This window comes from Colobus angolensis, unplaced genomic scaffold, assembly GCF_000951035.1.
Source record: "Colobus angolensis palliatus isolate OR3802 unplaced genomic scaffold, Cang.pa_1.0 Scaffold37, whole genome shotgun sequence".
NCBI classification, from domain to species: Eukaryota; Metazoa; Chordata; class Mammalia; order Primates; family Cercopithecidae; genus Colobus; species Colobus angolensis.
In genome coordinates this window covers 1,785,888-1,801,739 of record NW_012117043.1, presented here as the reverse complement: position 1 = coordinate 1,801,739, position 15,852 = coordinate 1,785,888, and the positions used below count along the sequence as shown (strand labels likewise).

At 40.6% G+C, this 15,852-nt stretch overlaps 1 protein-coding gene across 1 annotated transcript in view; it reads left to right on the top strand.

The window, feature by feature from the left end:
- Positions 1 to 1,002: 1,002 nt before the first annotated feature.
- USP32 (ubiquitin specific peptidase 32) overlaps positions 1,003 to 15,852 on the top strand; it is a 233,496-nt gene continuing 218,646 nt past the window's right edge. The window contains exon 1 of the mRNA XM_011953649.1: positions 1,003 to 1,369. Within this exon, the coding sequence (XP_011809039.1) occupies positions 1,312 to 1,369 (58 nt within the window). The 5' untranslated portion in view covers positions 1,003 to 1,311. The remainder of the gene's footprint in view (positions 1,370 to 15,852) is intronic.

The window sequence follows — 15,852 nt, the reverse complement described above, 5'->3', positions numbered from 1 at the left end:
ACACCATGAACCTGGAAGGCACGATGCCAAGTCAAATAAGCCAGTCACAAAAGAGAAAGGTTGCAGAGTTCCACTCGGAGGAAATACTTAAGAGTAGTGAAATTGATAAGAGTAGGACAGGGGTTGCCACGGGCCCCAGTGGGAGGGGGATTGGGGAGTTACCATTTAATAGGCACAGAGTTTCACTTCTGCGAGATGAAAAACGGTGGGAAATGGTACGTGGCAATGGACGCAAAACAATGTCAATGTTCTTAATGCCACTGAACTCACTTAGAAATGGTGAAAATGGTACATTTTGTTACGTATGTTTTATCACAGATTAAAACGACCCCAACGCTAAGCCTTGTAGCCCTCCAGAAACTCTGGGAGAGAGGATAAGCCTTTTGCACAGCGCTTTCCAGAGAATGTGTACAAGAGGCAGGCTCAGGCGGAGAAGGTGGGCCAGGCGGGCGAGATGTCCCGAAAAGGCAGAGCCACGTCGTTACAAGGTCCACTTTCCTTAGGGATTTCCCGCTAGGAGTGAGCATTCTTTTGTCACAGGAAAGCCTTGAGATTCTCCTTTCCTTTCACAAAGCCCTCCCAGTCAAAGACGTCCCTAACGTTGGGAGTTCCCTGCCTGCCCACTCCTTTCTCTGCTGAGCCATATGCCGCATCCCTCAGAACCCCATTCCTTAAGACTCCGCGGTCTTCCATGTTGGGTCCCGGCCACTGCCACACTACCCGTCAGCTGCTCGGACCCCACCCGGCGAACGCCAAAACCTGTGGGCGGGTTACGGGGGCCGTCCTCAAGCGCCCCGGAAGTCACACCCCCCGTCGCCGGCGGAGGCGCCCGGGCAGGGCGCGCGGTTTTGATTGGCGGCAAGGTGGGACGATGCGTTACGTGCGACGATGCGTCCCCCTCCCCGCCGCTCCTGCGCGCGGTTAGCTTGGGGAGGGGCGGAGCGTGCGGCCCTGGGCGGCCATTACCCGGAACAGTCTCCGGCCTCGGGTCCCGTGACCCTCGGCGGAGCTGGCGGGAGGGGGCGGGGGTGGGAAGAGGGCGTGAGGAGGGAAGGGGAGGGAGGAGAGAGAAGGGCGGAGTAGGAGGGAGGGAAGGGGGCGGGGTGGAAGCGCGTCACGTGATTCGGCATGGAGGCGGTGGCGGCGACCGGGAGGAGCCGCCGGGGCAGAAGCCGCACTTGTTAGTGTGGGGGGAGGTGGGGGCGGGGGACGCCGACACCGTCACCGTCACCCAGGGACGCCGAGGAGAAGGCGGGAGGGGGGTGGGGGCGAGATCAGGCTCCGACCCCCTGCCGAGGGGATGAGGGGAGCATGGGTGCCAAGGAGTCACGGATCGGATTCCTCAGCTACGAGGAGGCGCTGAGGAGAGGTGAGGGGGGAGGGGTCTGGGCGAGCTGCCTGGGAGGCCAGCGACGGGCAGCCCGGAGGGTGGGTGACTGGGAAGGAGAAGGGAGGTTGAGGGCGTGGGGCGCCTGAGGCGGAAGGGAAAGGCGGCCGGCCTTGGGGAGTATGGTGGAGGAGAGAGGTCTGGTGGGAAGCAGCGTTTGGGAATTAGGGCCGTTTGGAAAGGGGCGAAGCTTGCCCTGAGAGAGGGGGATCGGGATCGGCGTTGGCAGGGCAGTGCTCGTGCTCCCTGGTGGCGTTGTGATCCTGGATGTGTCCAGGGAAGTCCTCCTCTCCCCGTTTTCTTGGGCGGCTCCAGCCCTTCCAGCCCCCCTCATCCTTCACTGCCATTTTCTCCTATCATTCCTTCATAAAAACCTCCAATAACATCCTAACCTCGTTCCTAACAGGCTTAGCTGGAAGGGGGCGAGGAGGCGGCTGAAAAGCGCTCCTCCCTGCTACTGGAAGCCCCTTCGTATCTGGGGAGTCCCTGCCTTTTCCGAGGGCCTATGCCTGCCTCTTGGGGGCTGTGGCCATCCACTTCTGCCCCGTTCACCGTTTGAGCGGCTGTATCTGAAATGAAGTTGTATTTGAGGTGAGACTGGACAGCTGGCGTTGCCACCAGACCTTGTCTTAGGTTTCATCTCCTCTGACGTTGACCAGCGCCTTTGACTGCACTTGATTCCCAGTTCTCGCTCCATCCCTCTCTGCGAAATGGCATTGGGAAGTCCAGCATTCGGATAGTGTGTTAAAGCTCCCTTTAGAGACTGGCCTGGCTGCCAGTCCCGGCCCGCTGCTTATTGGCTCTGAGGCACAGTATATTGTTGGCAGCCCCAACCCCCTACCACTCACTCTGATACCGCTGTCCATGATCACTAAAGCACACGCTAACTGGAAGTGTCTGTTGCACAGTTTATGGCCGGAATGTCTTAATTTTTCCTGACTGGGATTTCAGTGTGTGTAGATCTGTGCATGCTGGTATTTCTTTTAGACATTTAATTGATATTCTTGGTAAGAAGTGAAAAAACATTAAGAAGATTAGGAGCTAGGCATTATTAACAGGTTTCCAAGTCAAGAAATCAGCCATGCTCCAGGTGGTTTTAGTAGCTAAGGATATAAAATGGAAATTAGATTAAAAGACAGGTATTCAAAATGAGGCTTGAGAAGTGAACTGTTGTTAGTATATAGGAAAAAGAGGGATAAGTTCAGTTGACCATCACCTGACCGTAAGATACAGAATTGAGATTTATTGGTGGTGGTGGATTTACCAGAATAACACAAATATGCCTTTTATGTCTTTTTTTTTTTTCCTCTGTGGAACAGTATAATGATTGTTTTTATGGAGAATCTCACTTGAACTTTTTTTCTCTGCCCCAATATGAGAAATATTCCAAATTCTTGATGTGTTTCCAGCTCTAGTAGGCTAGTCATTTCCGGGATGCTGTTGAGCCTGACAGGTCTGGCGTCAATTAGGCAATGGCTTACGTGGTGTGAAAGAGGACGTTAGTCAAACTGATTTACAGCTTCAAGGTTCAGAAGTGTTTCTTAAGTTTGAGGGTGTGAATACTAGTGATGTACCTGGCATTGAGAAATTACAAAATTAAACTTGTATTCAGCTCTAGCTTGCTTAATCTCCTTTCAAACTAAGATTGTACGTTTGTAAATACAAATGAAGTTAATTGCATTTTAAACTGATCTGACTGGAAGGTTTTTGTTCAGTTTCTTATACAGTGTCTGTCTGTTGAATTTTAAAACACATGTATTTGAAGAGATAGCAAAATATTTGTTAAGAGCTTATTTGTAACTATTGGAATGAATTTATGTTTTGCCAGCTTGCTTTAGAGGAAAATTAAAGCAAAAGAGCGCAGCAAGTTGATAAAATTGTATTTCTAAATGTAAACCAGAAGCCCCCTTCTTTAAGCATGGTACTGTCTAGTAAATGTCAGATTTTAATATAGAATTTAAGATTACAGAAAGAGTTTATGAAGCTTTTTTTTTTATTGAGACGGAGTCTCGGTCTGTATCCTGGGCTGGAGTGCAGGGCTGGAGTGCAGTGGCGTGATCTCGGCTCACTGCAGCCTCCGCCTAAGGGTTCAGGCCATTCTCCTGCCTCAGCCTCCCGAGTAGCTGGGACTACAGGCACATGCCACCACGCCCGGCTGATTTTTTGTATTTTTAATGGAGACGGGGTTTCATCATGTTAGCCAGGATGGTCTCAAACTCTCAACCACAGGTGATCCACCAGCCTCGGCCTCCCAAAGTGCTGGAATTATAGGCGTGAGCCACTGTGCCTGGTCCCAGAAGCTTTTGATAGAGCTAAAAATGGCTTGGAACCTCTTTTGGGCACTTGAATAATATAAGTAGTTGCTAAAACCTGCATTCGTTGGTTTCATCTACTTGTTTATATTGTGTAAAATGAATGGGGGTATGGGTAGATAGGATTTGACAAACACACATTAGTCCAGTGTGTGCAAAACAAGCTTGACAAAACTACTGAAATACTTGTTTCCTTGGCTTTACTTAAAATTGCTGAACGCTAAATAATGCCTAGATGCGATTAGGTAGTAGTTAAAAAATAGGCATATATTACCACATACAAACATGGAATTGCAGGCAGTTTATCTGGCAAAGTGGGGTCTTGGAAACAAAGTGTTATGTTAATGACAGATAACACTGGGCCTGAGTGGAAGGGCAGTCTAGTGACTTCAGTTACATTTTAGAAGCACCTAGAAATTAGGAAGATTGGTTTTTGCACGCTATTTTAGCTAGACTGTTTGTCAGTTGTCTAAACCTTAACATTTTCTGAAAGTGTACATTTAAACACTGGTAGGGAGATGTATTAGTGGTAGCTTTTATTTTTTGGCTTGAATCTATCTTTCTTAAGTATCTTGAGTAAAACACAAGGAAAGCCTTGACTGTTGTTTATATTGCGTGTGTTTTCTAAGGAAGTATACTTGTACTTAGTGGATACTGGAAATTTGAGCAGCATGTTCTTCATCTCTTTATTTCACCTTCTTGTTGCATCTAAGTTTGTGTCTTATGTATTCTTAAAAGTGTATTTTAAATGTGTGGAACACAGCATTCAAAAAACATTCAGTGAAAGAGTTGCATTTTAGGTCCTTTTAGAACTCTAAGACATCTTAAAAATCTTTACCAGTTTTTTAATTCTTCTGTCTTATCTGCTCCTCTGTCCTTCCTTTCGTCTTTCTGGAAACAGGATTATAAGGCGATGTGTGTGTGTGTGTGTGTGTGTGTGTGTGTGTGTGTGTGTAAGAATCAGCTGAATTAAAATGATTCTTAACTTTTAAATTGTAGTAATAAAATACAGTGGGTGAATTTCTTCTAATCCCTTTCTTTAAAATCTGGCATTTTTATTGTGCTTAGTAGCTGAGTGAACTATAGTGTGTCAAGAAATTATGTTATGGATTCATATTTTAAAATGATCTTTTGCTCATTAATTCAGCGGATTTTTTTTTTTTTTTATACTTTAAGTTCTAGGGTACTAATTCAGCAGATTTTTACTAAAGGCTGGGTGTGAATTAGGCACTAAGGAAATGGATAACCAAGACCCCTCTCTCTAGGATCATATAGCTTGGGTCAGTGATCTCCACTAAGTGTATATAGACAATCCCTGACTTAGAATTTAACTTTACGATGGTGCAAAAGCTATATGTGTTCAGTAGAAATCATATTTCAGTACAGCATTAATATTTAATATTAATAACCATAAAAGTATTAATAACCATATTTCAGTACACTAATAAATTACATGAGATTTTCAACACATTACTGTGTTATTTTGTCCAACACTATACTAATGTAAGTGTTCTAAGCATGTTTAAGGTAGGCTAAGTTATGATGTTCAGTAGATTTGGTGTGTTAAATACATTTTTGACTTAATGATATTTTCAACTTATGATGGGTTTATTGGGAGGTAATCTCATTGTAAGCTGTTGTATCAACGAGTGTAAGCCTATTCATAGAGGATGGGAATAAAATACTAGAAATTCTGTTTATAGTTCTAACTTGTATATGTTTAATAATGCACATAATATGTTCAAAAGTAGTATACATGCATATCATTTATAAATGATCAGCTTATGGTGTAATAAGTGCTGCAGTGCTATAGGAGAAAGTGCTATGGAAATATAGAGTGTGTATGGTTTCTCTGATGGCCTGGAAGTGCCACTAGCGCTATGCTCATTTTATAGTATATGCTCAATATAGTCACTCATAGGTAGTTGTGTTTACTAGTGGAATAATTAAGCATGTAACAGTTGACAGTTTAGTACTTTTCATTTTGTTTTTTTTTTTTTTTTTTTTTGAGACGAAGTCTTGCTCTGTCGCCCGGGCTCGGCTCACTGCGACCTCTGCCTCCTGGGTTCAAGCAATTCTCCTGCGTCAGCCTCCTGAGTAGCTGGGACTACAGGCGCCTGCCACCTCGCCCGGCTAGTTTTTTTTTTGCATTTTTTAGTAGAGACGGGGTTTCACCGTGTTAGCCAGGATGGTCTCGATCTCCTGACCTCGTGATCCGCCCGTCTCGGCCTCCCAAAGTGCTGGGGTGCTGGGATTACAGGCTTGAGCCACCGTGCCCGGCCAGTACTTTTCATTTTGTTTATCCACCAAATCTAAGATGCTTTAAAACAATGACTCCCAACTAAGATTTTGTTCACCAATTTCTCAGTATTAATCTTAAAATTTCATTACATTTATACTACCTATGATGTGATGTTAGCTGGTTTAGCATAATGTATCATTCTATACATGGAAATTGAATTTCACAATCAGTACCTTCTGGGATGCAGTATTTATCTCCCTTATTAAAGCACTTATTTTGCCTTCCTATGAATTTTTAAAATTCACCAGTGAACTTTCTAGCATTAGTTTGGAATTGTTGGTTTCGGTTAAGCCTTTTAAAAGTATACCTAGCCAGATCTGACTATTTGTAAAGGAGAAAAATGGGGCAGTTTTTAATTAGTCTGCTTATATAGTCACCTGAGTGGTTACAAAGGTGCTGTTTTCACAGATCTCATGGTTTCACTAATTTCACTGTTTTCACCTCACTAATTTCAGTTCGTAAGTTTGGTGTGTCACTGACAAAGAGGAGATAAATATATTGATGAACTCTGGATTTTGGGGGATGAGCAAAATGAGGTGACATCACTTGCTGGTTAGTGAGCTCTGCATTTACCAAACTGGACAGCCCTTGTTTGTTTTTTCTTGTTCATTGTCTCTCTTTGTGCTTAGTGAGACTTTACAGTGACAGCACTCAGAGTTGCCTTCCAGAAAGATGTGTAAGGAAGTTAGAGTTGGGATTGTGATGCGCAACCAATAGCCAGATATTTTCTCAGGATGAGAAAGGGAAGATTTTTGACACTTGATTATATACTTGGATCACTGGAAAAGTTAGAGAAGTTATTATTTTTGTTGTCACTATAGAAAAATCTGTTTTTGCAGCACTAGAGTAATACTGAGAGTTTGAATTAGAAGCTTTAATGTTAAACAGCTGCAGTGGTGGAGGGATTTTTTTTTTTTTTTTTTAATTTATGGACTAAAAATTAGTAGTTGGATAGTGTACTGAGAAAATTAAGGTGGGACTGACAGTTCTTTTCATACTATATCCAGGAAGCATGGCTTCTCTTTTGAGAGCTTGTTTATGCCTCTGCTTTTGCTTTCTGGGCCTCATGACATATTTGTGTTTAAGTTGAGCAATTTCATGTCTTTTCTGCATTCCAATAAGTCCTCTCATTTAATAATAAAGAATTCTTGAAAGTTAGAAGTATGTAGTTAATTATTGACACAAAAGCCTGATAAAAACTAGCTTTTCAAGTGTTTCCTTTATTGTTCTTTCTGTTTGTTTCTTTTGTGTTGTGTGTGTGTGATATGCAGCAATAGAAGAGAATTTTCTTTTATAGTCAGCGATCTATCCTAAGACATGTCTATTCAAAGATGACCAGTATTCAAGGCCTTCCATTAACACCCCTCTTTATTAGGGATTTAGTGTTCATTAACATGAGGCTCTTTTTAATTTGTTTTTATTTATTTCTTTTTCTTTTCTTTTTTTTTTTTTTTGAGACTGAGTCTCTGTTGCCTAGGCTAGAGTGCAGGTGGCACTATCTTGGCTCACTGCAGCCTGCACCTCCCGAGTTCAAGCTATTCTCATGCGTCAGCCTCCCGAGTAGCTAGGAGGCACCTACCATCATGCCCGGCTCATTTTTGTATTTTTAGTAGAGACAGGGTTTTACTATGTTGGCCAGGCTGGTCTTGAACTCCTGACCTCAAGTGATCCACCTACGTTGACCTCTCAAAGAGCTGAGATTACAGGCATGAGCCACTGTGCCTGGCCTATGTATTTATTTTTGAGACAGAGTCTTGCTCTGTCACCCAGGTTGGAGTGCAGTGGCGCAATCTTGGCTCACTGCAACCTCCACCTCCTGGATTCAAGCAATTCTCCTGCCTCAGTCCCCCAAGTAGCTGGGATTACAGGCACGGTGACACCATGTCCGACTAATTTTGTATTTTTACTAGAGATGGGGTTTCTCTGTGTTGGTCAGGCTGTTCTCCAACTCCCAGCCTCAGGTTATCCACCTGCCTCGGCTTCCCAAAGTGCTGGGATTACAAGCGTGAGCCATTGCGCCCGGCCTAGGGAATTCTTAAGCTCTTTGCCATCTCGTGTATAAGATTCAGGAGAACTGATGTTTTGAAACCTTGCCTATCACATGTTTCTTGGGATACTAGACACTGGACTGCATTAAAAGCAAAACTATGCTAAAATGAGATTTTATAGAGGAAGTTCTCCAGTGTCTTTCATTTCTATTAAGAAGCTTGGTTGTCCCAGCATCTTATCCTGTGGCAAAAGCCTTTTAACGTTTGCTGTGGTTGCCTTTTGGTAATGACTTGTGATAGGGTCTGGAGAGATTTCATTATGGAAAGGATCCTTCTATCAAGATAGGTCTCCACTAGTCTTTCCCATGACAGCAAATGGCATCACTATTGCAACCCAAGTACTATACTGAAAAATCTAGAGATATCCTCAGTTTCTCCCTTTCTGTCATTTCTGACCATATCCCCTTATCTCCAGTTAGAATCTGTCACCAAGTTTTATTAGTTTGGTGTTCAATTTAGTCTGTTAGCTTCTGCTTAATTGCCTGCACTTTAGTCCCCACTGCTGTCATTTGCTCCAAGACACTGCAGTAGTTTCCCATAGTCAGTGTATTCTTAAAATCCAAATCAGATCTTGTTATTCCTTTCTTTAAAGTCTATAATTAATTTTTAAAAATGTAGTCTTTATAGTGGTCTACAAGGCTGTAAATAATTTGGTTCCTACTTAAAACTCCAACCTCAGTTGTAGTAATTTACCCCTTGCCTCCTATACACTAGCTACACTAGCCATCTTCTTGTTCTTGGAACCTATTCTGGCTTGCAGCCTTTGCATTTGCCACTTTCTCTCATCCTGGAAAGACTACGAATTTTTACATGTCTGACTCATTCTCATATCTGATTCCTTTATCACCTCATATGAAGTGGTATTTGTCTATCACTATTGTGTAATATTCTGAACAGTTTGTGTACAGCCTTTATCATAATATGTAATTATGATGTTTATTGTCAGGTCTGTTGCTGAATCCCCAGTGTCACGATAGGTGCAGTGTCTAATGTATTTTAAGTGCTCAGTGAATACTGGATGTCTGGATGAATGTATAAATGTATAAATGATGGAGAGAAGATGTGGAGAACTTTCATGTGTGTAAGGTCGGGGGGTAAAACATAAAGACAGGGATCGAGTTATACTAAATGTATCCACCTCAAAATTTCTTTTGCTTTCAGCAGCTTTTAAAAAGTTTGTGCTTAAATTTTGTTTTGTTTTGTTTTGTTTTTTGAGACGATGTCTGTCTCTCTTCCCAGACTGCAGTGCAAGTGGTGCGACCTCGGCTCACTGCGACCTCTGCCTCCTGGGTTCAAGCAATTCTCCTGCGTCAGCCTCCTGAGTAGCTGGGACTACAGGCACAAGCCACCACGCCCAGCTAATTTTTGTATTTTTAATAGAGACGGGGTTTCACCATGTTGGCCAGGATGGTCTTGATTTCTTGACCTCGTGATCCACCTGCCTTGGCCTCCCAAAGTGCTGAGATTACAGGCGTGAGCCACCACACCCGGCCTGTGCTTAAAGTTTTAAATGATAGTTAAAAATAAACAGTCTTAATTATAGCATGTAGTTTTGTCTGTTTAGTTCAAATACTTGAAGCTGGTAAATAAATTCCTGAGAGATTAGTATGGGGTAAGTATTGTATTTATGAACACTTGAGAATTTCTTTTGGGTATATATAAAATTTAATAATTTTATATTACTTTTTATATGAAATAATCATTTTTATATGATGACCTTCATGTACTTTTCATTTATGATGACAGGTGTTATCCTGTTGCTGTATGTGAAGTTAGAGTTGGAAAGTTATTTGCTTAAAGTGTTATACAGAGTTATATAAAATTCAACACACAGAGCTCTATCTTGGTTCTAAATAATCCAGGTTATTTTAAATTAAATATTATGATTAACTTTTTTTTTCTTGGTCTAAGACTCTTTTTCTCCTGTGTTCCATGGCTGATGCTTCCCTCCCTCTTTTCTTAGTCTTTTGGTTTTTGTTTGTATTACGATGGTATATACACATAGTTTAGAATCAGATGAATACAGGGCTTGTTATGAAAATGGTACTGTTAGCTGGGCATGGTGGTTCAGGCCTCCCAAATAGTGGGGACTACAGGTGTGCACCACTACACCTGGCTAATTTTTTTTAAATTTTGCAGAGATGAAGCCACACTGTGTTGCCCAGGCTGGTCTCAGAATCCTGTCCTCAAGCCTCAACCTCCTAAAGCATTGGGATTATAGGCATGAGCCACTGTGCTGACTGGCTGAGGCCTCTGAGAGAACTTGACATCTGGGCTTAGTTTTGACAGATAAGGATCTGGCAAGGCAGGTAGTTCAAGGAGAAAGATATGTGCCAGTTTGTTGGTGAGCTTATTTCACTATGCCAGCCTCTGGAAATAAAAATCATACACTGGCCCTGATTTCAAGACACTAATAATCTTGTCAGGGTTTTCTTCACAGAGAAGATGCACAAAATTTGGTCTTAAAAATGAGTTCACCATGCACACATACACACAAAAAAAGTAAATACTGCATTACTCTGTGTATATGAGGTTCAAAAATAGGCAAAACTAATTTATGGTGAAAGAATAGTGGTGACCTCTGAGGGTTGGTATTGACTACTGGGAGAGAACAGGAGAGAGCCTACTGGGGTGCTGGAAATGTTCTGTATTTTAATTTTGCATGATAATTTCTTGGATGCATCCATAAAAATTCAGTCAAGCTATATAGTAAGATTTGTGCAGTTTATGTAATAGAGATAAGAGGGGGAACCTGTGGAGAAGCAGAGCATTTCAAGATCTAGAAAGCAACATTTGCAAGGGTACACAGTGTTCAGACAGGGACCAAATCATAGAAACTACTAGGGCTTGCCATGCTGGAACAACTGACTTCAAACCATAGGGCATAGGTACCTTCCACTGAAGAAGAACATCTGAGTAAAATGACTAGAGGTGCATTTCAAAGATTATTCTGTTGGACATATAAAGAATGAATTGGAGGAGTAGGAGGCAAATAGTCCAAGGAACAGATAAAGACCTTTTATTTTTTTGAGACAGGGTCTCCTTCTGTCACCCTCACTGGAGTGCAGTTGTGCGATCATGGCTCACTGCGGCCTCTACTTCTTGCGCTCGTTCAATCCTTCCATCTCAGCCTCCCAAGTATCTGGGACTCCAGATGTGCGTCACCACACCTGGCTAATTTTTTTATTTTGTTGTAGTGACGGGAATCTCACTGTTGTTTCCCAGACTGGTCTTGAACTTCTGAACTCAGGCTATCTTCTGGCCTTGACCTCTCAAAGTGCTGGGATTATATGTGTGGGCTACAGTACCTGGCCTTATTAAAATGTTGACATAATAAATGGGACTACCTAGTGCTGTGCGTTCTCCTTAAAGGAGAAAGCTGACAGAATACAACTAGCAGTAATAGTTGGGTAAAGTGCTTTCTACAGAGTAGATTTTGTTTGTCTCATGACATTTATACAAATACTCAAATGTTTCAGGAATGTAAACATGTAAAATTTGGGTTATAAATAATGCCTCCTGGCTCTCAAATTATCTGAATCCATCAAGCAATCAGTAGTAAATATGAAGGAAAAATGAAACACAGCCTTATATGCAAGGACAAGCACAAATTTCTAATTTGTGTTATAATTTGGGTGCCCAACTGGTTTTGAAGGTGAGCCTTGGTTTAACTGGTTCTGAGACATTTCTCTCAAATAGCAAATGAGTAGTGGGTATAAATAGAGTACATTGTAAAGTCATGTCAAAATTCCATGCAATTTTTGGAGCCTTTTTTCTCCCGTGTAATTTATATAATTTGAAATGTATTCCTGTGTAAAATATTTAACCTCTTTACAATAAGCACTAAGTGGACTAATTAGTATGCTCTTCTTATTTCATATTTCTGTGGTTTCTCTTATCTGGAATGACTTTTTTATGCCACCCAGGCTGGAGTGCAGTGGCACATTCACTGCTTACTGCAGCCTCAACCCCCCAGGGTCTAGCAGTTCTCCTATTTCAGCTTCCCTAGTAGCTGGGACTACAGGTGTGCACCACTATGCCCCATTAATTTTTGTGTTTTTTGTAGAGACTGGGTTTTGCTATGTTGCCCAGGCTGGTCTTGAACTCTTCAGTTCAAGAGATCCGCCCAGTTCGACCTCCCAAAGTGCTGGGATTACAGGCATGAGCCACCGCACCCAGCCTTTTTTCTAATTTATTTATTATTCCAAGATCAGATGAGATTGGGCATGTTCAGGTTGGTATGGCCATAGACTGCTTTTATCTATTCTAATAATTTTGTATTGTACAATGTGTTGGAAAGGCAAGATGAAGTTAGATTATGAAGGGTTCATTCCCATTCAATTCTGTCTATCCTTCTGGTCTTTGCCTAAATCTTACCTTCTTTGGAGCTTTCCTGAACTTATTTATCTCCTTTGAATTCTTACGTTTGCATCCTTTGTATTTGAGTATTTTTACATACATATGTACGTAAATAAAACATGTTTTATGTGTATTAATTTACTCTCCCAACTAAATTGAAAGCTGCTTGAAGAGTAACCTTTTTTTAAAACCACATTGGACTGTTTTAAGCACAAATAGGTGTTTAGCATATGCTTGATGATTGAGAGAACCATATGGTTACAGTTATTGGTGTGTCTGTATGATTGTGATATGTTGCTATTTAAAAATCAATAGTTATTTCTTATTTAGTTTTCTTTTAAGCCATAACCTTTTGCTTTCATTTATATGTCTTCTGAATGTTAAGTAACATGTGGCTCATATTTCAAAGTCCCAATTTGGAAGTTTGTAGCAATGTGACCGAAGTTTATAATTACAGGTCTCAGAGAACTGCACTACACAGCAGTTCTCTATATGTTAGAAGAATTTATTAGAAGATAGATAATTGTAGGTTACAGTGTAATTTAGAAGACTTTTGCTCATCTCATGTATTTGTGTTGGTTTGAGAATTTGAAAATGCCCCCAAAATGTCTGTTCTTAACTAGTGCCTCTTGTGATCCTGGCAGGGAGGGATAAGCTAAACTGAAATGGTAGACTTTTTCTGTTTATCTTAGTATCCCGAGTCCCTATATCTGGAATGTAGTAGATGTTTGTGCATTTTCCTATGTGAGTGAAGTCAAAATACTACAGATGGATTTTTCAGTTTTTCAAAGTTTTCACATTTACCAAGTTCTTCACAGTTATCTCCTAATAGTTAAAAAACTATTTGCCTTAATTTGTGCTAGTGCTACTTTGACATTTGCATTGCTGTGAAACCCTTACTAAAAGGTATATTTTTCTAATATATAAATACATATATGCAGCTTTTTCTCCTATCTTTGAGAAAGCAAAAAATTGTACTAAATTGTGATTTCTGACTGTAATAGGAATGTGGCTTAGTCATGATCAGTATTATATTTTCAGCTATGTCTTATTCTATGTCTTATTGGGATTATTGTAAAACACTCTCAAAATAGTTCATGCGAATTTTTGTCTGATCTTCACAAACTCAGGTATGTACATAGCTCTCCCCCACCTTCCCCTGGCTTTGCCAATTTATTTTATTTTTATTGTGCTAATATAGATATAACATACCATTTACCATTTGAACTATGAAGTGTACAATTAGTGGCATGAAGTACATTCACAATATTGTATAACCATCACCACTATCCATTTCCAGAAGTTGTTCATCATCCCAAACAGAAATTCTGTATCCCTTTTTTTCCCCAGTCCCTGCCAACCTCTATTCTACTTTCTGTTTTTATGAATTTGCCTACTGCATGTAAGTAGAATCATAAAATATTTGACCTTTCCTATCTTATTTCACTTAGGATAATATTTTCAAGGTTTATCCATGTTGTAGCACATAGCAGAATTTAATTTCTTTTTTTGGCTGAATAATTTGTATATACTTCATCTTGTTTGTACATCCATCTGTTGATGGGACATGTTTGGGTTGTTTTCATCTTTTGGCTATTTTGAATAATGTTGCTGTGAACCTTGGTGTACAAATATCTTTTTGAGTCCTGCTTTCACTTCTTTTGGGTATAAACCTAGGAATGGAATTGGTGGGTCATATGGTAATTCTATATTTAACCTTTTGAGGAACAGCTAAACTGGTTTCCACAGCTTCTGTACCGTTTTATATTTCCACCAGCAATGCACAAGTGCTCCTTCCATTTTCTCCATATTCTCTATCCAATACTTGTTATTTTCTGTTTTCTTTCAATTAATAACCATCCTAATGGGTGTGACATGGTATTATTGTGATTTTGATTTTTAGTTCCCTAATGGCTAGTGCTAATGAGCATCTTTTTATGTGCTATTGGTCATTTGTATGTCTTTTTTGGAGAAATGTCTATTCAATCCTTTGCCCATTTTTGAATTGTGTGCTTTTTTGTTGTTGAGTTGTAGTTCTTTATACATTCTGCATATTATTCTCACATCAGATATGTGATTTACAAATAGTTTCTCCCAAATATTTCTGTGGGTTGCAGATATATTAATATCTGTGCGTTGTCTTTCATGGTCTTGATAGGATCTTTTAATGCCCAAAAGTTTTTAATTTTGATGAAATAATGTATGTAGTTTTGAACTTAAACAATGTTACAGATTGTGCAAAGGATACAACCACGAAATTCTGATAGATTGACCCCACAGCTGCGGAAAACCAGAGTAGAAAGAACCCTACTCTAAAACCCAAAAGACCTCCCCAGGTAGAGTCCTTTGAAAATAATTTTCCAAATGATTTAAACAGCCTGTGGGTAAATTAAGAGGAAATGATATCTGTAACAGTATTGCTTGTGATGAAAACACAGAAGAGTCAACCATATTATCAAATCTTAGCTAGAATGGAAAGTCAGAAGGATATTTATTAGCAAACATTAATAAAAGGTTGGCCTTTATTATTGTAAGCATGTACACAGACGACAGCAGGTAGTCTCTACCATAAGAATGTATCCTATCTATGAATTCTGAAATTTAACCTTTCTTAACCCAGTTGCTGTAAGGTCCTAGGCTTTATTTGTTATGCATGTTATTGGAGTAGAGACTGTTTGAAGGTTGGGGGGTATTTAGTGATGCAAGTAACATTTATATGTTTTAAAATCTGCTTTTCTAGGCAGTTTTTAAAATGAAATGCTGTATTTTTAAACTTTAAAAACTTACTTTTATTATTTTTTGTAGAGATGGGGTCTTGCTCTGTTGCCCACGCTGGTTTCAAACTCTTGGCCTCAAGAGATCCTCCTGCCTTTGCCTCCCAAAGTGCTGTGATTACAGGCGTGAACCACCGTGCCTGGTCTAAACTTTTTAAAGACTTTATTTCTAGAGGCAGGTTCTCAAAAGATATCCTATCGTAATGGGCATATATAGAGAGAGTAGTAGGTGAGTTTAAGGGGGATGTAAATATTGGCTAAAAGAGGTTTCTTTTAGGTACCCCTCAAATGTAGCCCTTTGAATATCAAAAGTTTATTATGGCAATGTTCTTTGTGCATTTTTATTCGATGTCAGCCATTCATCTAATAACTCTTCAGAAGATTTTATCTCGGGGCAGTGGCATTTTATAATTTCATATGTGGAAGAAAACTTTCATCCGACTAATAGCTGATATGCCAATGTGTTAGTATGAAAAATTTTCCCCAAAATTCGTACCAGCTGTGGTAGCTCAACCTGTAATTCCAACACTTTGGGAGGTGGAGTCAGGCAGATCACCTGAAGTCAGGAGTTCGAGACCAGCCTGGCCAACATGGTGAAACCCTGTCTCTACTAAAAATATAAAAATTAGCTGGGGCCCGGCGCGGTGGCTCAAGCCTGTAATCCCAGCAC